Below are 22,812 nucleotides of genomic sequence, written 5' to 3'. Positions count from 1 at the left end.
CAAATACTCAACCTTTGACAAATGATGTTTGAACAAAGAAAAATCATAATGACTGTCACACACAAAACTCATCAACACTCAAATGAGACTAATTTATATTTATTTAAAAAAAACGTTTGTATCGATATCTGTATAAAGGGCTAGGTTTATTATTATTATTATTATCATTGAAAAATCCTTTTTTAAATCAGAAACAACAAAGTAATTTCAAAACACAAGTATTGCAAAATAAAACTCAGCTTTTGTACATTTAATCAAGCTCGAGTGCAATATAATCAGCTCACAAAAACTACTTACCGACAATAATGACAAATACACAGGACCCTTCATTAAGGGCAGTATCAAAAGCTCTACAAGTCACTGTTGTTGTACCGGCTTGGAAAAATCCACCAGAAGTCACAACGCTGCCAAGATGGTCTTCACAAACGACACTGTCGGCATTTACTGTAGCATCAACAACGTCAGTGGCATCTGGTGAACCTGACCAATCAACAAGGGCACCAGCCATCCCAAGATCCGCACTAGTAGTTTTATCCATTGGGCATGTGACAATTGGACCATCGTTATCTGCCCAAAACAAACCAAACAAGTATATTAGCTGTGGGGAAATATGCATCAGGATGACAAGCCGTATATCTTTGCAAATTCTTGTATTTGTCAAGGAACTTTCTCACATCCTTAACAGTTATTTTGGGCTTTGATTGCATTGTAAAGAGCCCCTTGAAGGATGACAGTACTAGCCATGAGGGTTAAGTAGAGTTCTGGAAGATTGTCCTAAGATCAGCAAAATCTTATGCCATACAATCTAAAATTGGATGATCTGTGCAAGATATGTTCGGGATTGATTAATGGAACTGAAATTATTTGTAAGCGTAAAAAATATTCACAAAAAAACAATCAGACGAGTTGGTCTACATAGCAACACTGGTGAGCCTACTATCAGGGTTTTGTACAGAGAGTTGGAAGTTAATCTGTATTCTGTAATTCAATAATTCTTCAACCCCCAAAATAAATAATTTTTCTTACAAATGTTACAGTGGTGACAGAAACAGTCCAACCAAGATGACAAGCCACAAACCTCCACAGTTTCTCGTATTGTTGTTAATTGTTGTAGGGGGCTAACATTTTGATCTTTGGGCTTTTTACAGTGGTTGTTGCTGCCCAAGTGGTTGACAAATTTGTAAATTTTTTAAAGTTTCAGCAGTTCAAGCATAACCAATACTATGTACTTGGTTGACTTATAAGACTTGAAGATAATATCATCCCTTTAACTTGAATGACCTTGATACCACATCTTATAATCAGCCATGGTCAAGCTGTCTGAAGCACCAGACTCAAGTAATGGTATTGCCAGAGTTGGTTCAAATCTTTGCCGCTGCACTGGTGTCCATGAATAAGACACTTTATCATCATTTCTTTGACCTTTAAGTGGCAAATCTTAACATGGACTCCTATCATGAAAGAGCTGGTGCTTACCCAAATGTTTCTGACAGTGGCAGCAAACTGCACTTAATCACCTCTAATTTAATAGTTAACCTCTTTTTAATAGTTTCTGCAAGCCATGAAACCATGGATAAGGATTGATATTTGAATGACAAGATTAAAAGAAAATTTGGAATAAATTTTTCAAATTATTATGTAACCAATGATTCCAGTAGAAGAACTCGAGTGTAATTACCAGGGTAAACCAGGATAAGTGTTCTGGGTGCTTTTAAGTGCACTCTAATCTTTTCTTTTAGGTTCTCTGAAATTTGACAATGAACTTTCAATAAATCCTTTTGTGTGTTTAATTTTTGACACATGAACACCCTCTTAAACAAACCAAAAACACAAAAGGGAAAAGAAAAAAAAACACGAGATAGTTTTTTTCTTGAAAAAGGAGCAAAGATTCATGACCCGTTGCAATTATTTGTAAAATTTGTACTGTAAAACCCAATCTCACCTGGAGGCATTGTTTGAGTTACATCAGTGGTTGTCACATCAGGGGTTGTGGCACCAGGTGTTGTTACACCAGGGGTTGTTGTTACATGAGGAGTTGTAAAATCACGGGTTGTCAGACCAGGGGTTGTGAAAACTTGGGTTGTAACATCATGGGTTGACACACCAGGGGTTGTCAAACCAGGGGTTATTAAATCAGGGGTTGTTACATTAGGAATTGTTACACCACGGGTTGTCACATCAGGGGTTGTTACATCAGGGGTTGTCACACCAGGGGTTGCAGCCTCTGTTGTTGCTGCTTCAGTGGTTGCAACCACTGTTGTTACTGCTTCAGTGGTTGCCACCCCTGTTGTTGCTGTTTCAGTGGTAGCAGCCCCTGTTGTTACTGCATCAGTGGTTGCTGCCTCTGTCATTGCTGTTTCAGTGGTTGCTGCCACTGTTGTTGCTGTTTCAGTGGTTGCAGCCACTGTTGTTGCTGCTTCAGTAGTTGCAGCCCCTGTTATTACTGCTTCAGTGGTTGCCACCCCTGTTGTTGCTGTTTCAGTGGTAGCAGCCCCTGTTGTTACTGCATCAGTGGTTTCATCAACTGTTGTTGCTGCTTCAGTGGTTGCAGCCACTGTGGTTGCTGATTCAGTGGTTGCAGCCCCTGTTGTTGCTGTTTCAGTATTTGTAGCCACTGTTGTTGCTGTTTCAGTGGTTGCAGCCTCTGTTATTGCTGCTTCAGTGGTTGCTACCACTGTTGTTGCTGCTTCAGTGGTTGCCACCCCTGTTGTTACTGCATCAGTGGTTTCATCGACTGTTGTTGCTGCTTCAGTGGTTGCAACCACTGTTGTTACTGCTTCAGTGGTGGCCGCCTCTGTTGGTGCTGTTTGAGTGGTTGCAGCCCCTGTTGTTGCTGCTTCAGTGGTTGCAACCACTGTTGTTGCTAATTCAGTGGTTGCTGCCTCTGTCGTTGCTGTTTGAGTGGTTGCAGCCCCTGTTGTTGCTGTTTCAGTGGTTGCATCCCCTGTTGTTGATGTTTCAGTGGTTGCTGCCCCAGTTGTTGCTGCTTCAGTGGTTGCAACCATTGTTGTTGCTGCTGCTGTTGTAATTGCCTCTGTGGTTGGTGCTTCAGTGGTTGCTGCCTCTGTCATTGCTGTTTCAGTGGTTGCAGCCCCTGTTGTTGCTGCTTCAGTGGTGGCTGACCCTGTTGTTGCTGCTTCAGTGGTTGCAACCACTGTTGTTGCTGATTCAGTGGTTGCTGCCTCTGTTGTTACTGCTTCAGTGGTTTCAGTGTCTGTTGTTGCTGTTTCAGTGGTTGCCGCCCCTGTTGTTGCTGCTTCAGTGGTTGCTGCCTCTGTCATTGCTGTTTCAGTGGTTGCAGTCCCTGTTGTTGCTGCTTCAGTGGTGGCTGACCCTGTTGTTGCTGCTTCAGTGGTTGCAACCACTGTTGTTGCTGATTCAGTGGTTGCTGCCTCTGTTGTTGCTGTTTCAGTGGTTGCAGCCTCTGGTGTTGCTGCTTCAGTGGTTGCAACCACTGTTGTTGCTGCTTCAGTGGTTGCCACCCCTGTTGTTGCTGTTTCAGTGGTGGCAGCCCCTGTTGTTACTGCATCAGTGGTTTCATCGACTGTTGTTGCTGTTTCAGTGGTTGCAGCCTCTGTTGTTGCTGCTTCAGTGGTTGCAACCACTGTTGTTGCTGCTTCAGTGGTTGCCGCCCCTGTTGATGCTGCTTCAGTGGTTGCAGCCACTGTGGTTGCTAATTCTGTGGTTGCAGCCTCTGTTGTTGCTGCTTCAGTGGTAACAACCACCGTTGTTGCTGATTCAGTGGTGGCCGCCTCTGTTGTTACTGCTTCAGTGGTGGCCGCCTCTGTTGTTGCTGTTTCAGTGGTTGCAGCCACTGTGGTTGCTAATTCAGTGGTTGCTGCCTCTGTCGTTGCTGTTTGAGTGGTTGCAGCCCCTGTTGTTGATGTTTCAGTGGTTGCTGCCCCAGTTGTTGCCGTTTCAGTGGTTGCAGCCTCTGTTGTTGCTGCTTCAGTGGTTGCATCCACTGTTGTTGCTGCTGCTGTTGTAATAGCCTCTGTGGTTGGTGCTTCAGTGGTTGCTGCCTCTGTTGTTGCTGTTTCAGTGGTTGCAGCCTCTGGTGTTGCTGCTTCAGTGGTTGCAACCACTGTTGTTGCTGCTTCAGTGGTTGCCACCCCTGTTGTTGCTGTTTCAGTGGTGGCAGCCCCTGTTGTTACTGCATCAGTGGTTTCATCGACTGTTGTTGCTGTTTCAGTGGTTGCAGCCTCTGTTGTTGCTGCTTCAGTGGTTGCAACCACTGTTGTTGCTGCTTCAGTGGTTGCCGCCCCTGTTGATGCTGCTTCAGTGGTTGCAGCCACTGTGGTTGCTAATTCTGTGGTTGCAGCCTCTGTTGTTGCTGCTTCAGTGGTAACAACCACCGTTGTTGCTGATTCAGTGGTGGCCGCCTCTGTTGTTACTGCTTCAGTGGTGGCCGCCTCTGTTGTTGCTGTTTCAGTGGTTGCAGCCACTGTGGTTGCTAATTCAGTGGTTGCTGCCTCTGTCGTTGCTGTTTGAGTGGTTGCAGCCCCTGTTGTTGATGTTTCAGTGGTTGCTGCCCCAGTTGTTGCCGTTTCAGTGGTTGCAGCCTCTGTTGTTGCTGCTTCAGTGGTTGCATCCACTGTTGTTGCTGCTGCTGTTGTAATAGCCTCTGTGGTTGGTGCTTCAGTGGTTGCTGCCTCTGTCATTGCTGTTTCAGTGGTTGCAGCCCCTGTTGTTGCTGCTTCAGTGGTGGCTGACCCTGTTGTTGCTGCTTCAGTGGTTGCAACGACTGTTGTTGCTGATTCAGTGGTGGCCGCCTCTGTTGTTACTGCTTCAGAGGTTTCAGTGTCTGTTGTTGCTGCTTCAGTGGTTGCTGCCTCTGTTGTTACTGCTGCAGTGGTTTCATCGACTGTTGTTGCCGTTTCAGTGGTTGCTGCCTCTGTTGTTGCTGCTTTAGTGGTGGCTGCCCCTGTTGTTGCTGATTCAGTGGTTGAAACCACCATTGTTGCTGCTTCAGTAGTTGCAACCACTGTTGTTGCTGCTTCAGTCATTGCTGCCCCTGTTGTTGCTGTTTCAGTGGTTGCAGCCACTGTTGTTGCTGCTTCAGTAGTTGCAGCCCCTGTTGTTACTGCTTCAGTGGTTGCCACCCCTGTTATTGCTGTTTCAGTGGTAGCAGCCCCTGTTGTTACTGCATCAGTGGTTTCATCGACTGTTGTTGCTGCTTCAGTGGTTGCAACCACTGTTGTTGCTGATTCAGTGGTTGCAGCCCCTGTTGTTGCTGTTTCAGTATTTGTAGCCACTGTTGTTGCTGTTTCAGTGGTTGCAGCCTCTGTTGTTGCTGCTTCAGTGGTTGCAACCACTGTTGTTGCTGCTTCAGTGGTTGCCACCCCTGTTGTTGCTGTTTCAGTGGTGGCAGCCCCTGTTGTTACTGCATCAGTGGTTTCATCGACTGTTGTTGCTGCTTCAGTGGTTGCCGCCCCTGTTGTTACTGCTTCAGTGGTTTCAGTGTCTGTTGTTGCTGTTTGAGTGGTTGCAGCCCCTGTTGTTGCTGCTTCAGTGGTTGCAACCACTGTTGTTGCTAATTCAGTGGTTGCTGCCTCTGTTGTTGCTGTTTGAGTGGTTGCAGCCCCTGTTGTTGCTGTTTCAGTGGTTGCATCCCCTGTTGTTGATATTTCAGTGGTTGCTGCCCCAGTTGTTGCTGCTTTAGTGGTTGCAACCACTGTTGTTGCTGCTGCTGTTGTACTTGCCTCTGTGGTTGGTGCTTCAGTGGTTGCTGCCTCTGTCATTGCTGTTTCAGTGGTTGCAGCCCCTGTTGTTGCTGCTTCAGTGGTGGCTGACCCTGTTGTTGCTGCTTCAGTGGTTGCAACCACTGTTGTTGCTGATTCAGTGGTTGCTGCCTCTGTTGTTACTGCTTCAGTGGTTTCAGTGTCTGTTGTTGCTGTTTCAGTGGTTGCAGCCTCTGTTGTTGCTGTTTCAGTGGTTGCAACCACTGTTGTTGCTGTTTCAGTACTTGTAGCCACTGTTGTTGCTGTTTCAGTGGTTGCAGCCTCTGTTGTTGCTGCTTCAGTGGTTGCAACCACTGTTGTTGCTGCTTCAGTGGTTGCCACCCCTGTTGTTGCTGTTTCAGTGGTGGCAACCCCTGTTGTTACTGCATCAGTGGTTTCATCGACTGTTGTTGCTGTTTCAGTGGTTGCAGCCTCTGTTGTTGCTGTTTCAGTGGTTGCAGCCACTCTTGTTGCTGCTTCAGTAGTTGCAGCCCCTGTTGTTGCTGTTTCAGTGGTTGCTTTTCTTGTTGTTGCTGTTTCAGTGGTTGCAGCCTCTGTTGTTGCTGCATCAGTGGTTGTAGCCACTGTTGTTGCTGTTTCAGTGGTTGCAGCCTCTGTTGTTGCTGCTTCAGTGGTTGCAACCACTGTTGTTGCTGCTTCAGTGGTTGCCACCCCTGTTGTTGCTGTTTCAGTGGTGGCAGCCCCTGTTGTTACTGCATCAGTCGTTGCTGCCCCTGTTGTTGCTGTTTCAGTGGTTGCTGCCCCTATTGTTGCTGTTTCAGTGGTTGCAGCCCCTGTTGTTGCTGTTTCAGTGGTTGCTTTTCTTGTTGTTGCTGTTTCAGTGGTTGCAGCCTCTGTTGTTGCTGCATCAGTGGTTGAAACCACCATTGTTGCTGCTTCAGTGGTTGCAACAACTGTTGTTACTGCTTCAGTCGTTGCCGCCCCTGTTGTTGCTGTTTCAGTGGTTGCAGCCCCTGTTGTTGCTGTTTCAGTATTTGTAGCCACTGTTGTTGCTGTTTCAGTGGTTGCAGCCTCTGTTGTTGCTGCTTCAGTGGTTGCAACCACTGTTGTTGCTGCTTCAGTGGTTGCCACCCCTGTTGTTGCTGTTTCAGTGGTGGCAGCCCCTGTTGTTACTGCATCAGTGGTTTCATCGACTGTTGTTGCTGCTTCAGTGGTTGCCGCCCCTGTTGTTACTGCTTCAGTGGTTTCAGTGTTTGTTGTTGCTGTTTGAGTGGTTGCAGCCCCTGTTGTTGCTGCTTCAGTGGTTGCAACCACTGTTGTTGCTAATTCAGTGGTTGCTGCCTCTGTTGTTGCTGTTTGAGTGGTTGCAGCCCCTGTTGTTGCTGTTTCAGTGGTTGCATCCCCTGTTGTTGATGTTTCAGTGGTTGCTGCCCCAGTTGTTGCTGCTTCAGTGGTTGCAACCACTGTTGTTGCTGCTGCTGTTGTACTTGCCTCTGTGGTTGGTGCTTCAGTGGTTGCTGCCTCTGTCATTGCTGTTTCAGTGGTTGCAGCCCCTGTTGTTGCTGCTTCAGTGGTGGCTGACCCTGTTGTTGCTGCTTCAGTGGTTGCAACCACTGTTGTTGCTGATTCAGTGGTTGCTGCCTCTGTTGTTACTGCTTCAGTGGTTTCAGTGTCTGTTGTTGCTGTTTCAGTGGTTGCAGCCTCTGTTGTTGCTGTTTCAGTGGTTGCAACCACTGTTGTTGCTGCTTCAGTGGTTGCAACCACTGTTGTTGCTGCTTCAGTGGTTGCCACCCCTGTTGTTGCTGTTTCAGTGGTGGCAACCCCTGTTGTTACTGCATCAGTGGTTTCATCGACTGTTGTTGCTGTTTCAGTGGTTGCAGCCTCTGTTGTTGCTGTTTCAGTGGTTGCAGCCACTGTTGTTGCTGCTTCAGTAGTTGCAGCCCCTGTTGTTGCTGTTTCAGTGGTTGCTTTTCTTGTTGTTGCTGTTTCAGTGGTTGCAGCCTCTGTTGTTGCTGCATCAGTGGTTGCAGCCACTGTTGTTGCTGTTTCAGTGGTTGCAGCCTCGGTTGTTTTGACGTCAGTGGTTGCAACCACTGTTGTTGCTGCTTCAGTGGTTGCAGCCCCTGTTGTTGCTGTTACAGTAGTTGCTTCCCTTGTTGTTGCTGCTTCAGTGGTTGCAACAACTGTTGTTGTTGTTTCAGTGGTTGCAGTCATTGTTTGAGTCACATCAATGGTGGTGACATCAATGGTTGTCAAGACAGTGTTTTGTACATCTGTGGTGATTTATTAAACTTTGAGTTAACATTTGGTGTTTTTTGTTTTGTTTTACACATAAACACCCTCTCTAACAAATTGCACAACAAAAGAACGGTAACAGATGAAAAAAAAAATTCTGGCAAAGGTAGAAATACTTCAATCAATGTGAGTTTCACCTAGATTCATGACCTGTTGCAATAAATTGACACATTTTTAACTTTAAAACCCACTCTCACCTGTAGGCGATACTGTTGAAGTTATATCAGTGGATGTCAGATCAGGGGTTGGCACATCAGTGGTTGTCACATCAGGGGTTGGCACATCAGTGGTTGTCATATCAGGGGTTGGCACATCAGTGGTTGTCACATCAGGGGTTGGCACATCAGTGGTTGTCACATCAGGGGTTGGCACTTCAGTGGTTGTCATATCAGGGGTTGGCACATCAGTGGTTGTCCCATCAGGGGTTGGCACATCAGTGGTTGTCACATCAGGGGTTGGCACTTCAGTGGTTGTCACGACAGTGCTTGGTACATCTATGGTGAAATATACATCAAGATTACAAGCTACATATCTTTGCAATTTATTTTAGTTTTCCATTTTGTCAACACAGAACTTTCTCGACAGTTTAAAAAGTTATTTTGATCTTGAGTTGCATTAATAACACATCTTAGATTCATGACCTGTTGCAATAAATTGACACATTTTTTACTTTAAAACCCACTCTCACCTGTAGGCGATACTGTTGAAGTTATATCAGTGGATGTCAGATCAGGGGTTGGCACATCAGTGGTTGTCACATCAGGGGTTGGCACATCAGTGGTTGTCATATCAGGGGTTGGCACATCAGTGGTTGTCACATCAGGGGTTGGCACATCAGTGGTTGTCACATCAGGGGTTGGCACTTCAGTGGTTGTCATATCAGGGGTTGGCACATCAGTGGTTGTCCCATCAGGGGTTGGCACATCAGTGGTTGTCACATCAGGGGTTGGCACTTCAGTGGTTGTCACGACAGTGCTTGGTACATCTATGGTGAAATATACATCAAGATTACAAGCTACATATCTTTGCAATTTATTTTAGTTTTCCATTTTGTCAACACAGAACTTTCTCGACAGTTTAAAAAGTTATTTTGATCTTGAGTTGCATTAATAACACATCTTAGATTCATGACCTGTTGCAATAAATTGACACATTTTTAACTTTAAAACCCACTCTCACCTGTAGGCGATACTGTTGAAGTTATATCAGTGGATGTCAGATCAGGGGTTGGCACATCAGTGGTTGTCCCATCAGGGGTTGGCACTTCAGTGGTTGTCACATCAGGGGTTGGCACATCAGTGGTTGTCACATCAGGGGTTGGCACTTCAGTGGTTGTCATATCAGGGGTTGGCACATCAGTGGTTGTCCCATCAGGGGTTGGCACATCAGTGGTTGTCAGATCAGGGGTTGGCACATCAGTGGTTGTCCCATCAGGGGTTGGCACATCAGTGGTTGTCACATCAGGGGTTGGCACATCAGTGGTTGTCATATCAGGGGTTGGCACATCAGTGGTTGTCACATCAGGGGTTGGCACATCAGTGGTTGTCACATCAGGGGTTGGCACTTCAGTGGTTGTCATATCAGGGGTTGGCACATCAGTGGTTGTCCCATCAGGGGTTGGCACATCAGTGGTTGTCACATCAGGGGTTGGCACTTCAGTGGTTGTCACGACAGTGCTTGGTACATCTATGGTGAAATATACATCAAGATTACAAGCTACATATCTGTGCAATTTATTTTAGTTTTCCATTTTGTCAACACAGAACTTTCTCGACAGTTTAAAAAGTTATTTTGATCTTGAGTTGCATTGATAACACATCTTAGATTCATGACCTGTTGCAATAAATTGACACATTTTTAACTTTAAAACCCACTCTCACCTGTAGGCGATACTGTTGAAGTTATATCAGTGGATGTCAGATCAGGGGTTGGCACATCAGTGGTTGTCCCATCAGGGGTTGGCACTTCAGTGGTTGTCACATCAGGGGTTGGCACATCAGTGGTTGTCACATCAGGGGTTGGCACTTCAGTGGTTGTCATATCAGGGGTTGGCACATCAGTGGTTGTCCCATCAGGGGTTGGCATATCAGTGGTTGTCAGATCAGGGGTTGGCACATCAGTGGTTGTCACATCAGGGGTTGGCACATCAGTGGTTGTCACATCAGGGGTTGGCACTTCAGTGGTTGTCATATCAGGGGTTGGCACATCAGTGGTTGTCCCATCAGGGGTTGGCACATCAGTGGTTGTCACATCAGGGGTTGGCACTTCAGTGGTTGTCACGACAGTGCTTGGTACATCTATGGTGAAATATACATCAAGATTACAAGCTACATATCTTTGCAATTTATTTTAGTTTTCCATTTTGTCAACACAGAACTTTCTCGACAGTTTAAAAAGTTATTTTGATCTTGAGTTGCATTGATAACACATCTTATAATCAGCCATGGTCAAGCTGTCTTATGCACCAGACTCAAGTAATGGTATTGCAAGAGTGGGTTCGAATCTTGGCAGCTGCACTGGTGTCCATGAATAAGATACTTTATCATAATTTCTTTGACGTTTAGGTGGCAAATCTTAAGATAGACTCTTTGCATAAAAGGGAAGGTGATTGTACTTTAAAACCCACTCTCACCTGGAGGCGACGTTGTTGAAGTTACATCAGTGGTCGGCATATCAGTGGTTGTCACATCAGGGGTTGGCACTTCAGTGGTTGTCACGACAGTGGTTGGCACATCTGTGGTGAAATACACATCAAGATTCCAACATTCCAATTTATTGTATTTTCCATTTCGTCAGCAGGGAACTTTACCGACAGTCTAAATAGTTGTTTTGGGCTCATGTTGCATTGATAGCACATCTTACAATCAGTCACGGTCAAGCTGTCTCATGCACGAGACTCAAGTAATGGTATTGCCTGAGTGTCGGGTTCGATTCTTGGCGCTGCACCGGTGTCCATGAATAAGACACTTTATCATAACTTCTTTGACTTTTAAGTGCCAAATCTTAAGATGGACTCTTATCATAAAAGAGAAGGTGTTTGTACTTTAAAACCCACTCTCACCTGGAGGCGACGTTGTTGAAGTTACATCAGTGGTCGGCATATCAGTGGTTGGCACATCAGTGGTTGGCCCATCAGTGGTTGGCACTTCAGTGGATGGCATATCGGTGGGCACTTCAGTGGTTGTCATGACAGTGGTTGGTACATCAGGGGTTGGCACATCAGTGGTTGTCACATCAGGGGTTGGCACTTCAGTGGTTATCACGACAGTGGTTGGCACTTCAGTGGGCACTTCAGTGGTTGTCACGACAGTGGTTGGTACTGTGGTGAAATATAAATAAAGATTATAAGCTACATATCTTTGCAATTTCTTGTATTTCCCATTTTGTCAGCAGGGAACTTTCCGACAGTCTAAACCGTTATTTTGGGCTCATGTTGCATTGATAACACATCTTATAATCAGTCACGGTCAAGCTGTCTCATGCACCAGACTCAAGTAATGGTATTGCCTGAGTGGGTTCGATTCTTTGCGCTGCACCGGTGTCCATGAATAAGACACTTTGACTTTTAAGTGCCAAATCTTAAGATGGACTCTTATCATAAAAGAGAAGGTGTTTGTACTTTAAAACCCACTCTCACCTAGAGGCGCTGTTGTTGAAGTTACATCAGTGATTGGCACAAGAGTGGTTGTCACATCAGTGGTTGGCATATCAGTGGATGGCACTTCAGTGGGCACTTCAGTGGTTGGCACTTCAGTGGATGGCATATCAGTGGGCACTTCAGTGGTTGTCACGACAGTGGTTGGTACATCAGTGGTTGGCACAACAGTGGTTGGCCCATCAGTGGTTGGCACATCAGTGGTTGGCCCATCAGTGGTTGGCACTTCAGTGGTTGGCACTTCAGTGGTTGGCATATCAGTGGGCACTTCAGTGGTTGTCACGACAGTGGTTGGTACATCAGTGGTTGGCACAACAGTGGTTGGCCCATCAGTGGTTGGCCCATCAGTGGTTGGCACATCAGTGGTTGGCCCATCAGTGGTTGGCACATCAGTGGTTGGCCCATCAGTGGTTGGCCCATCAGTGGTTGGCACTTCAGTGGTTGGCATATCAGTGGGCACTTCAGTGGTTGTCACGACAGTGGTTGGTACATCAGTGGTTGGCACAATAGTGGTTGGCCCATCAGTGGTTGGTACATCAGTGGTTGGCACATCAGTGGTTGGCCCATCAGTGGTTGGCCCATCAGTGGTTGGCACTTCAGTGGATGGCATATCAGTGGGCACTTCAGTGGTTGTCACGACAGTGGTTGGTACATCAGTGGTTGGCACAACAGTGGTTGGCCCATCAGTGGTTGGCACATCAGTGGTTGGCCCATCAGTGGTTGGCACTTCAGTGGTTGGCACTTCAGTGGTTGGCATATCAGTGGGCACTTCAGTGGTTGTCACGACAGTGGTTGGTACATCAGTGGTTGGCACAACAGTGGTTGGCCCATCAGTGGTTGGCCCATCAGTGGTTGGCACATCAGTGGTTGGCCCATCAGTGGTTGGCACATCAGTGGTTGGCCCATCAGTGGTTGGCCCATCAGTGGTTGGCACTTCAGTGGTTGGCATATCAGTGGGCACTTCAGTGGTTGTCACGACAGTGGTTGGTACATCAGTGGTTGGCACAATAGTGGTTGGCCCATCAGTGGTTGGTACATCAGTGGTTGGCACATCAGTGGTTGGCCCATCAGTGGTTGGCCCATCAGTGGTTGGCACTTCAGTGGATGGCATATCAGTGGGCATTTCAGTGGTTGTCACGACAGTGGTTGGTACATCAGTGGTTGGCACAACAGTGGTTGGCCCATCAGTGGTTGGCCCATCAGTGGTTGGCACATCAGTGGTTGGCACATCAGTGGTTGGCCCATCAGTGGTTGGCACTTCAGTGGATGGCATATCGGTGGGCACTTCAGTGGTTGTCATGACAGTGGTTGGTACATCAGTGGTTGGCACAACAGTGGTTGGCACAACAATGGTTGGCCCATCAGTGGTTGGCCCATCAGTGGTTGGCACTTCAGTGGATGGCATATCAGTGGTCACTTCAGTGGTTGTCACGACAGTGGTTGGTACATCAGTTGTTGGCACAACAGTGGTTGGCCCATCAGTGGTTGGCACATCAGTGGTTGGCCCATCAGTGGTTGGCCCATCAGTGGTTGGCACTTCAGTGGATGGCATATCAGTGGGCACTTCAGTGGTTGTCACGACAGTGGTTGGTACATCAGTGGATGGCACAACAGTGGTTGGCCCATCAGTGGTTGGCCCATCAGTGGTTGGCACATCAGTGGTTGGCACATCAGTGGTTGGCACATCAGTGGTTGGCACTTCAGTGGATGTCAAGACAGTGGTTGGTACATCAGTGGTTGGCACTTCAGTGGATGGCATATCAGTGGGCACTTCAGTGGTTGTCACGACAGTGGTTGGTACATCAGTGGTTGGCACAACAGTGGTAGGCCCATCAGTGGTTGGCCCATCAGTGGTTGGCACATCAGTGGTTGGCACATCAGTGGTTGGCACATCAGTGGATGGCCCATCAGTGGTTGGCCCATCAGTGGTTGGCACTTCAGTGGATGGCATATCAGTGGGCACTTCAGTGGTTGTCACGACAGTGGTTGGTACATCAGTGGTTGGCACATCAGTGGTTGGCCCATCAGTGGTTGGCCCATCAGTGGTTGGCACATCAGTGGTTGGCACATCTGTGGTTGGCACTTCAGTGGATGGCATATCAGTGGGCACTTCAGTGGTTGTCAAGACAGTGGTTGGTACATCAGTGGTTGGCCCATCAGTGGTTGGCCCATCAGTGGTTGGCACATCAGTGGTTGGCACTTCAGTGGAGGGCATATCAGTGGGCACTTCAGTGGTTGTCAAGACAGTGGTTGGTACATCAGTGGTTGGCACATCAGTGGTTGGCCCATCAGTGGTTGTCCCATCAGTGGTTGGCACAACAGTGGTTGGCACAACAGTGGTTGGCCCATCAGTGGTTGGTCCATCAGTGGTTGGCACTTCAGTGGATGGCATATCAGTGGGCACTTCAGTGGTTGTCACGACAGTGGTTGGTACACCAGTGGATGACACAACAGTGGTTGGCCCATCAGTGGTTGGCCCATCAGTGGTTGGCACATCAGTGGTTGGCACATCAGTGGTTGGCACATCAGTGGTTGGCACTTCAGTGGATGGCATATCAGTGGGCACTTCAGTGGTTGTCAAGACAGTGGTTGGTACATCAGTGGTTGGCCCATCAGTGGTTGGCACTTCAGTGGATGGCATATCAGTGGGCACTTCAGTGGTTGTCACGACAGTGGTTGGTACATCAGTTGTTGGCACAACAGTGGTTGGCCCATCAGTGGTTGGCCCATCAGTGGTTGGCACATCAGTGGTTGGCACATCAGTTGTTGGCACATCAGTGGTTGGCCCATCAGTGGTTGGCCCATCAGGTGTTGGCCCATCAGTGGTTGGCACTTCAGTGGACGGCATATCAGTGGGCACTTCAGTGGTTGTCACGACAGTGGTTGGTACATCAGTTGTTGGCACAACAGTGGTTTGCCCATCAGTGGTTGGCCCATCAGTGGTTGGCACATCAGTGGTTGGCACATCAGTGGTTGGCACATCAGTGGTTGGCCCATCAGTGGTTGGCCCATCAGTGGTTGGCACTTCACTGGACGGCATATCAGTGGGCACTTCAGTGGTTGTCACGACAGTGGTTGGTACATCAGTGGTTGGCACAACAGTGGTTGGCCCATCAGTGGTTGGCCCATCAGTGGTTGGCACATCAGTGGTTGGCACATCAGTGGTTGGCCCATCAGTGGTTGGCCCATCAGTGGTTTGCACTTCAGTGGATGGCATATCAGTGGGCACTTCAGTGGTTGTCACGACAGTGGTTGGTACACCAGTGGTTGGCACAACAGTGGTTGGCCCATCAGTGGTTGGCACTTCAGTCATTGTTTGAGTCACATCAGTGGTGGTGACATCAATGGTTGTCAAGACAGTGCTTTGTACATCTGTGGTGATTTATTAATATTTGAGTTAACATTTGGTGTTTTTTGTTTTGTTTTACACATAAAAAACCCTCTCTAACAAATCAATTACACAACAAAAGAGCAGAGTAACAGATGAGATAACATTTTCTGAAAAAGGTGGAAATACTTCAAACAATGTGAGTTTCACCTAGATTCATGACCTGTTGCAATAAATTGACACCTTTTTAACTTTAATACCCACTCTCACCTGTAGGCGATACTGTTGAAGTTATATCAGTGGTTGGCATATCAGTGGTTGTCAGATCAGGGGTTGGCACATCAGTGGTTGTCCCATCAGGGGTTGGCACATCAGTGGTTGTCACATCAGGGGTTGGCACTTCAGTGGTTGTCACGACAGTGCTTGGTACATCTGTGGTAAAATTTACATCAAGATTACAAGCTACAAATCTTTGCAATTTATTTTATTTTCCATTTTGTCAACACAGAACTTTCTCGACAGTTTAAAAAGTTATTTTGATCATGAGTTGCATTGATAACACATCTTATAATCAGCCATGGTCAAGCTGTCTCATGCACCAGACTCAAGTAATGGTATTGCAAGAGTGGGTTTGAATCTTGGCAGCTGCACTGGTGTCCATGAATAAGATACTTTATCATAATTTCTTTGACATTTAGGTGGCAAATCTTAAGATAGACTCTTTTCATAAAAGGGAAGGTGATTGTACTTTAAAACCCACTCTCACCTGGAGGCGACGTTGTTGAAGTTACATCAGTGGTCGGCATATCAGTGGTTGTCACATCAGGGGTTGGCACTTCAGTGGTTGTCACGACAGTGGTTGGCACATCTGTGGTGAAATATACATCAAGATTCCAACATTCCAATTTATTGTATTTTCCATTTCGTCAGCAGGGAACTTTCCCGACAGTCTAAATAGTTGTTTTGGGCTCATGTTGCATTGATAGCACATCTTATAATCAGTCACGGTCAAGCTGTCTCATGCACCAGACTCAAGTAATGGTATTGCCTGAGTGTCGGGTTCGATTCTTGGCGCTGCACCGGTGTCCATGAATAAGACACTTTATCATAACTTCTTTGACTTTTAATTGCCAAATCTTAAGATGGACTCTTATCATAAAAGTGAAGGTGTTTCTACTTTAAAACCCACTCTCACCTGGAGGCGACGTTGTTGAAGTTACATCAGTGGTCGGCATATCAGTGGTTGTCATATCAGGGGTTGGCACTTCAGTGGTTGTCATGACAGTGGTTGGTACTGTGGTGAAATATAAATCAAGATTATAAGCTACATATCTTTGCAATTTCTTGTATTTCATGTTTTGTCAGCAGGGAACTTTCCGACCGTCTGAACCGTTATTTTAGGCTCATGTTGCATTGATAACACATCTTATAATCAGTCACGGTCAAGCTGTCTCATGCACCAAACTCAAGTAATGGTAATGCCTGAGTGGGCTCGATTCTTGGCGCTTCACCGGTGTCCATGATTAAGACACTTTATCATAACTTCTTTGACTTTTAAGTGGCAAATCTTAAGATGGACTCTTATCATAAAAGAGAAGGTGTTTGTACTTTAAAACCCACTCTCACCTGGAGGCGACGTTGTTGAAGTTACATCAGTGGTCGGCATATCAGTGGTTGTCATATCAGTGGTTGGCATATCAGTGGATGGCACTTCAGTGGTTGGCACTTCAGTGGATGGCATATCAGTGGGCACTTCAGTGGTTGTCACGACAGTGGTTGGTACATCAGTGGTTGGCACAACAGTGGTTGGCCCATCAGTGGTTGGCCCATCAGTGGTTGGCACGTCAGTGGTTGGCACATCAGTGGTTGGCACATCAGTGGTTGCCCCATCAGTGGTTGGCCCATCAGTGGTTGGCACTTCAGTGGATGGCATATCAGTGGGCACTTCAGTGGTTGTCACGACAGTGGTTGGTACATCAGTGGTTGGCACAACAGTGGTTGGCCCATCAGTGGTTGGTACATCAGTGCTTGGCACATCAGTGGTTGGCCCATCAGTGGTTGGCCCATCAGTGGTTGGCACTTCAGTGGATGGCATATCAGTGGGCATTTCAGTGGTTGTCACAACAGTGGTTGGTACATCAGTGGTTGGCACAACAGTGGTTGGCCCATCAGTGGTTGGCCCATCAGTGGTTGGCACATCAGTGGTTGGCACATCAGTGGTTGGCCCATCAGTGATTGGCACTTCAGTGGATGGCATATCGGTGGGCACTTCAGTGGTTGTCATGACAGTGGTTGGTACATCAGTGGTTGGCACAACAGTGGTTGGCCCGTCAGTGGTTGGCCCATCAGTGGTTGGCACTTCAGTGGATGGCATATCAGTGGGCACTTCAGTGGTTGTCACGACAGTGGTTGGTACATCAGTTGTTGGCACAACAGTGGTTGGCCCATCAGTGGTTGGCACATCAGTGGTTGGCACATCAGTGGTTGGCACATCAGTGGTTGGCACTTCAGTGGATGGCATATCAGTGGGCACTTCAGTTGTTGTCAAGACAGTGGTTGGTACATCAGTGGTTGGCACATCAGTGGTTGGCCCATCAGTGGTTGGCCCATCAGTGGTTGGCACAACAGTGGTTGGCACAACAGTGGTTGGCCCATCAGTGGTTGGCCCATCAGTGGTTGGCCCATCAGTGGTTGGCACAACAGTGGTTGGCACAACAGTGGTTGGCCCATCAGTGGATGGCATATCAGTGGGCACTTCAGTGGTTGTCACGACAGTGGTTGGTACATCAGTGGTTGGCACAACAGTGGTTGGCCCATCAGTGGTTGGCACATCAGTGGTTGGCCCATCAGTGGTTGGCCCATCAGTGGTTGGCGCTACAGTGGATGGCATATCAGTGGGCATTTCAGTGGTTGTCACGACAGTGGTTGGTACATCAGTGGATGGCACAACAGTGGTTGGCCCATCAGTGGTTGGCCCATCAGTGGTTGGCACATCAGTGGTTGGCACATCAGTGGTTGGCACATCAGTGGTTGGCACTTCAGTGGATGGCATATCAGTGGTTGGTACATCAGTGGTTGGCCCATCAGTGGTTGTCACGACAGTGGTTGGTACATCAGTTGTTGGCACAACAGTGGTTGGCCCATCAGTGGTTGGCCCATCAGTGGTTGGCACATCAGTGGTTGGCACATCAGTTGTTGGCACATCAGTGGTTGGCCCATCAGTGGTTGGCACTTCAGTGGATGGCATATCAGTGGGCACTTCAGTGGTTGTCACGACAGTGGTTGGTACATCAGTGGTTGGGACAACAGTGGTTGGCCCATCAGTGGTTGGTACATCAGTGGTTGGCACATCAGTGGTTGGCCCATCAGTGGTTGGCCCATCAGTGGTTGGCACTTCAGTGGTTGGCCCATCAGTGGTTGGCACTTCAGTGGATGGCATATCAGTGGGCACTTCAGTGGTTGTCACGACAGTAGTTGGTACATCAGTGGTTGGCACAACAGTGGTTGGCCCAACAGTGGTTGGCCCATCAGTGGTTGGCACATCAGTGGTTGGCACATCTGTGGTTGGCACTTCAGTGGATGGCATATCAGTGGGCACTTCAGTGGTTGTCAAGACAGTGGTTGGTACATCAGTGGTTGGCCCATCAGTGGTTGGCACATCAGTGGTTGGCACATCAGTGGTTGGCACTTCAGTGGATGGCATATCAGTGGGCACTTCAGTGGTTGTCAAGACAGTGGTTGGTACATCAGTGGTTGGCCCATCAGTGGTTGGCCCATCAGTGGTTGGCACATCAGTGGTTGGCACATCAGTGGTTGGCACATCAGTGGTTGGCACTTCAGTGGATGGCATATCAGTGGGCACTTCAGTGGTTGTCAAGACAGTGGTTGGTACATCAGTGGTTGGCACATCAGTGGTTGGCCCATCAGTGGTTGGCCCATCAGTGGTTGGCACAACAGTGGTTGGCACAACAGTGGTTGGCCCATCAGTGGTTGGCCCATCAGTGGTTGGCACTTCAGTGGATGGCATATCTGTGGGCACTTCAGTGGTTGTCACGACAGTGGTTGGTACATCAGTGGTTGGCACAACAGTGGTTGGCCCATCAGTGGTTGGCACAACAGTGGTTGGCCCATCAGTGGTTTGCCCATCAGTGGTTGGCCCATCAGTGGTTGGCACTTCAGTGGATGGCATATCAGTGGGCACTTCAGTGGTTGTCACGACAGTGGTTGGTACATCAGTGGATGGCACAACAGTGGTTGGCCCATCAGTGGTTGGCCCATCAGTGGTTGGCACTTCAGTGGATGGCATATCAGTGGGCACTTCAGTGGTTGTCAAGACAGTGGTTGGTACATCAGTGGTTGGCACTTCAGTGGATGGCATATCAGTGGGCACTTCAGTGGTTGTCACGACAGTGGTTGGTACATCAGTTGTTGGCACAACAGTGGTTGGCCCATCAGTGGTTGGCCCATCAGTGGTTGGCACATCAGTGGTTGGCACATCAGTTGTTGGCACAACAGTGGTTGGCCCATCAGTGGTTGGCCCATCAGTGGTTGGCACTTCAGTGGATGGCATATCAGTGGGCATTTCAGTGGTTGTCACGACATTGGTTGGTACATCAGTGGTTGGCACAACAGTGGTTGGCCCATCAGTGGTTGGTACATCAGTGGTTTGCACATCAGTGGTTGGCCCATCAGTGGTTGGCCCATCAGTGGTTGGCACTTCAGTGGATGGCATATCAGTGGGCACTTCAGTGGTTGTCACGACAGTGGTTGGTACATCAGTGGTTGGCACAACAGTGGTTGGCCCATCAGTGGTTGGCCCATCAGTGGTTGGCACATTAGTGGTTGGCACATCAGTGGTTGGCACATCAGTGGTTGGCCCATCAGTGGTTGGCACTTCAGTGGATGGCATATCAGTGGGCACTTCAGTGGTTGTCACGACAGTGGTTGGTACATCAGTGGTTGGCACAACAGTGGTTGGCCCATCAGTGGTTGGCCCATCAGTGGTTGGCACATTAGTGGTTGGTACATCAGTGGTTGGCACAACAGTGGTTGGCCCATCAGTGGTTGGCACTTCAGTCATTGTTTGAGTCACATCAGTGGTGGTGACATCAATGGTTGTCAAGACAGTGCTTTGTACATCTGTGGTGATTTATTAATATTTGAGTTAACATTTGGTGTTTTTTGTTTTGTTTTACACATAAACACCCTCTCTAACAAACCAATTACACAACAAAAGAGCAGAGTAACAGATGAGAAAAAAAATTCTGAAAAAGGTGGAAATACTTCAATCAATGTGAGTTTCACCTAGATTCATGACCTGTTGCAATAAATTGACACCTTTTTAACTTTAAAACCCACTCTCACCTGTAGGCGATACTGTTGAAGTTATATCAGTGGTTGGCACATCAGTGGTTGTCAGATCAGGGGTTGGCACATCAGTGGTTGTCACGACAGTGGTTGGCACTTCAGTGGGCACTTCAGTGGTTGTCACGACAGTGGTTGGTACTGTGGTGAAATATAAATCAAGATTATAAGCTACATATCTTTGCAATTTCTTGTATTTCCCATTTTGTCAGTAGGGAACTTTCTGACAGTCTAAACAATTATTTTTGGCTCATGTTGCATTGATAACACATCTTATAATCAGTCACGGTCAAGCTGTCTCATGCACCAGACTCAAGTAATGGTATTGCCTGAGTGGGTTCGATTCTTGGCACTGCACCGTTGTCCATGAATAAGACACTTTATCATAACTTCTTTGACTTTTTAGTGCCAAATCTTAAGATGGACTCTTATCATAAAAGAGAAGGTGTTTGTACTTTAAAACCCACTCTCACCTGGAGACGACGTTGTTGAAGTTACATCAGTGGTTGTCACATCAGTGGTTGTCCCATCAGGGGTTGGTACATCAGTGGTTGTCCCATCAGGGGTTGGCACATCAGTGGTTGTCACATCAGGGGTTGGCACTTCAGTGGTTGTCACAACAGTGGTTGGCACTTCAGTTGGCACTTCAGTGGTTGTCACAACAGTGGTTGGTACTGTGGTGAAATATAAATAAAGATTATAAGCTACATATCTTTGCAATTTTTTGTATTTCCCATTTTGTCAGCAGGGAACTTTCGGACAGTCTAAACAATTATTTTGGGCTCATGTTGCATTGATAACACATCTTATAATCAGTCATGGTCAAGCTGTCTCATGCACCAAACTCAAGTATGGTATTGCCTGAGTGGGTTCGATTCTTGGGGCTGCACCGGTGTCCATGAATAAGACACTTTATCATAACTTCATTGACTTTTAAGTGCCAAATCTTAAGATGGATTCTTATCATAAAAGAGAAGGCGTTTGTACTTTAAAACCCACTCTCACCTGGAGACGACATTGTTGAAGTTACATCAGTGGTTGTCACATCAGTGGTTGTCACATCAGTGGTTGTCCCATCAGGGGTTGGTACATCAGGGGTTGTCACATCAGGGGTTGGCACTTCAGTGGTTGTCACGACAGTGGTTGGCACTTCAGTTGGCACTTCAGTGGTTGTCACGACAGTGGTTGGTACTGTGGTGAAATATAAATCAAGATTATAAGCTACATATCTTTGCAATTTCTAGTATTTCCGAATTTTGTTAGCAGGGAACTTTCCGACAGTCTAAACCGTTAGTTTGGGCTCATGTTGCATTAATAAAGCATCTTATAATCAGTCACGGTCAAGCTGTCTCATGCACCAAACTCAAGTAATGGTATTGCCTGAGTGGGTTCGATTCTTGGCGCTGCACCAGTGTCCATGAATAAGACACTTTATCATAACTTCTTTGACTTTTTAGTGCCAAATCTTAAGATGGACTCTTATCATAAAAGAGAAGGTGTTTGTACTTTAAAACCCACTCTCACCTGGAGACGACGTTGTTGAAGTTACATCAGTGGTTGTCACATCAGTGGTTGTCCCATCAGGGGTTGGTACATCAGTGGTTGTCCCATCAGGGGTTGGCACATCAGTGGTTGTCACATCAGGGGTTGGCACTTCAGTGGTTGTCACGACAGTGGTTGGCACTTCAGTTGGCACTTCAGTGGTTGTCACAACAGTGGTTGGTACTGTGGTGAAATATAAATCAAGATTATAAGCTACATATCTTTGCAATTTCTTGTATTTCCCATTTTGTCAGCAGGGAACTTTCGGACAGTCTAAACAATTATTTTGGGCTCATGTTGCATTGATAACACATCTTATAATCAGTCATGGTCAAGCTGTCTCATGCACCAAACTCAAGTAATGGTATTGCCTGAGTGGGTTCGATTCTTGGGGCTGCACCGGTGTCCATGAATAAGACACTTTATCATAACTTCTTTGACTTTTTAGTGCCAAATCTTAAGATGGACTCTTATCATAAAAGAGAAGGTGTTTGTACTTTAAAACCCACTCTCACCTGGAGACGACGTTGTTGAAGTTACATCAGTGGTTGTCACATCAGTGGTTGTCCCATCAGGGGTTGGTACATCAGTGGTTGTCCCATCAGGGGTTGGCACATCAGTGGTTGTCACATCAGGGGTTGGCACTTCAGTGGTTGTCACAACAGTGGTTGGCACTTCAGTTGGCACTTCAGTGGTTGTCACAACAGTGGTTGGTACTGTGGTGAAATATAAATAAAGATTATAAGCTACATATCTTTGCAATTTTTTGTATTTCCCATTTTGTCAGCAGGGAACTTTCGGACAGTCTAAACAATTATTTTGGGCTCATGTTGCATTGATAACACATCTTATAATCAGTCATGGTCAAGCTGTCTCATGCACCAAACTCAAGTATGGTATTGCCTGAGTGGGTTCGATTCTTGGGGCTGCACCGGTGTCCATGAATA

At 47.1% G+C, this 22,812-nt stretch overlaps 1 protein-coding gene across 1 annotated transcript in view; it reads right to left on the bottom strand.

Annotated features, from left to right (window-relative positions):
* The window catches only part of LOC139948381 (uncharacterized), a 103,423-nt gene that overhangs the window by 54,976 nt on the left and 25,635 nt on the right, over nucleotides 1–22,812 (bottom strand). Inside the window, exons 9-29 of the mRNA XM_071946522.1 lie at nucleotides 22,381–22,581; nucleotides 21,848–22,048; nucleotides 21,329–21,514; nucleotides 20,797–20,997; nucleotides 20,324–20,464; nucleotides 18,285–20,098; nucleotides 17,466–18,197; nucleotides 15,170–15,182; nucleotides 14,068–14,196; nucleotides 13,022–13,740; nucleotides 12,320–12,928; nucleotides 7,169–7,385; nucleotides 6,855–7,084; nucleotides 6,186–6,323; nucleotides 5,385–5,852; nucleotides 4,245–4,892; nucleotides 3,630–4,028; nucleotides 3,015–3,392; nucleotides 2,445–2,588; nucleotides 1,943–2,342; nucleotides 298–567 (exon numbers count right to left, since the gene is read on the bottom strand). Of these exons, the coding sequence (XP_071802623.1) occupies nucleotides 298–567; nucleotides 1,943–2,342; nucleotides 2,445–2,588; nucleotides 3,015–3,392; nucleotides 3,630–4,028; nucleotides 4,245–4,892; nucleotides 5,385–5,852; nucleotides 6,186–6,323; nucleotides 6,855–7,084; nucleotides 7,169–7,385; nucleotides 12,320–12,928; nucleotides 13,022–13,740; nucleotides 14,068–14,196; nucleotides 15,170–15,182; nucleotides 17,466–18,197; nucleotides 18,285–20,098; nucleotides 20,324–20,464; nucleotides 20,797–20,997; nucleotides 21,329–21,514; nucleotides 21,848–22,048; nucleotides 22,381–22,581 (8,238 nt within the window). The remainder of the gene's footprint in view (nucleotides 1–297; nucleotides 568–1,942; nucleotides 2,343–2,444; nucleotides 2,589–3,014; nucleotides 3,393–3,629; nucleotides 4,029–4,244; nucleotides 4,893–5,384; nucleotides 5,853–6,185; nucleotides 6,324–6,854; nucleotides 7,085–7,168; nucleotides 7,386–12,319; nucleotides 12,929–13,021; nucleotides 13,741–14,067; nucleotides 14,197–15,169; nucleotides 15,183–17,465; nucleotides 18,198–18,284; nucleotides 20,099–20,323; nucleotides 20,465–20,796; nucleotides 20,998–21,328; nucleotides 21,515–21,847; nucleotides 22,049–22,380; nucleotides 22,582–22,812) is intronic.

The sequence above is a fragment of the Asterias amurensis genome, chromosome 15 (assembly GCF_032118995.1).
Source record: "Asterias amurensis chromosome 15, ASM3211899v1".
NCBI classification, from domain to species: Eukaryota; Metazoa; Echinodermata; class Asteroidea; order Forcipulatida; family Asteriidae; genus Asterias; species Asterias amurensis.
The sequence above is the reverse complement of the archived record's forward strand: the minus strand, read 5'-3'. Positions and strand labels throughout refer to the sequence as shown.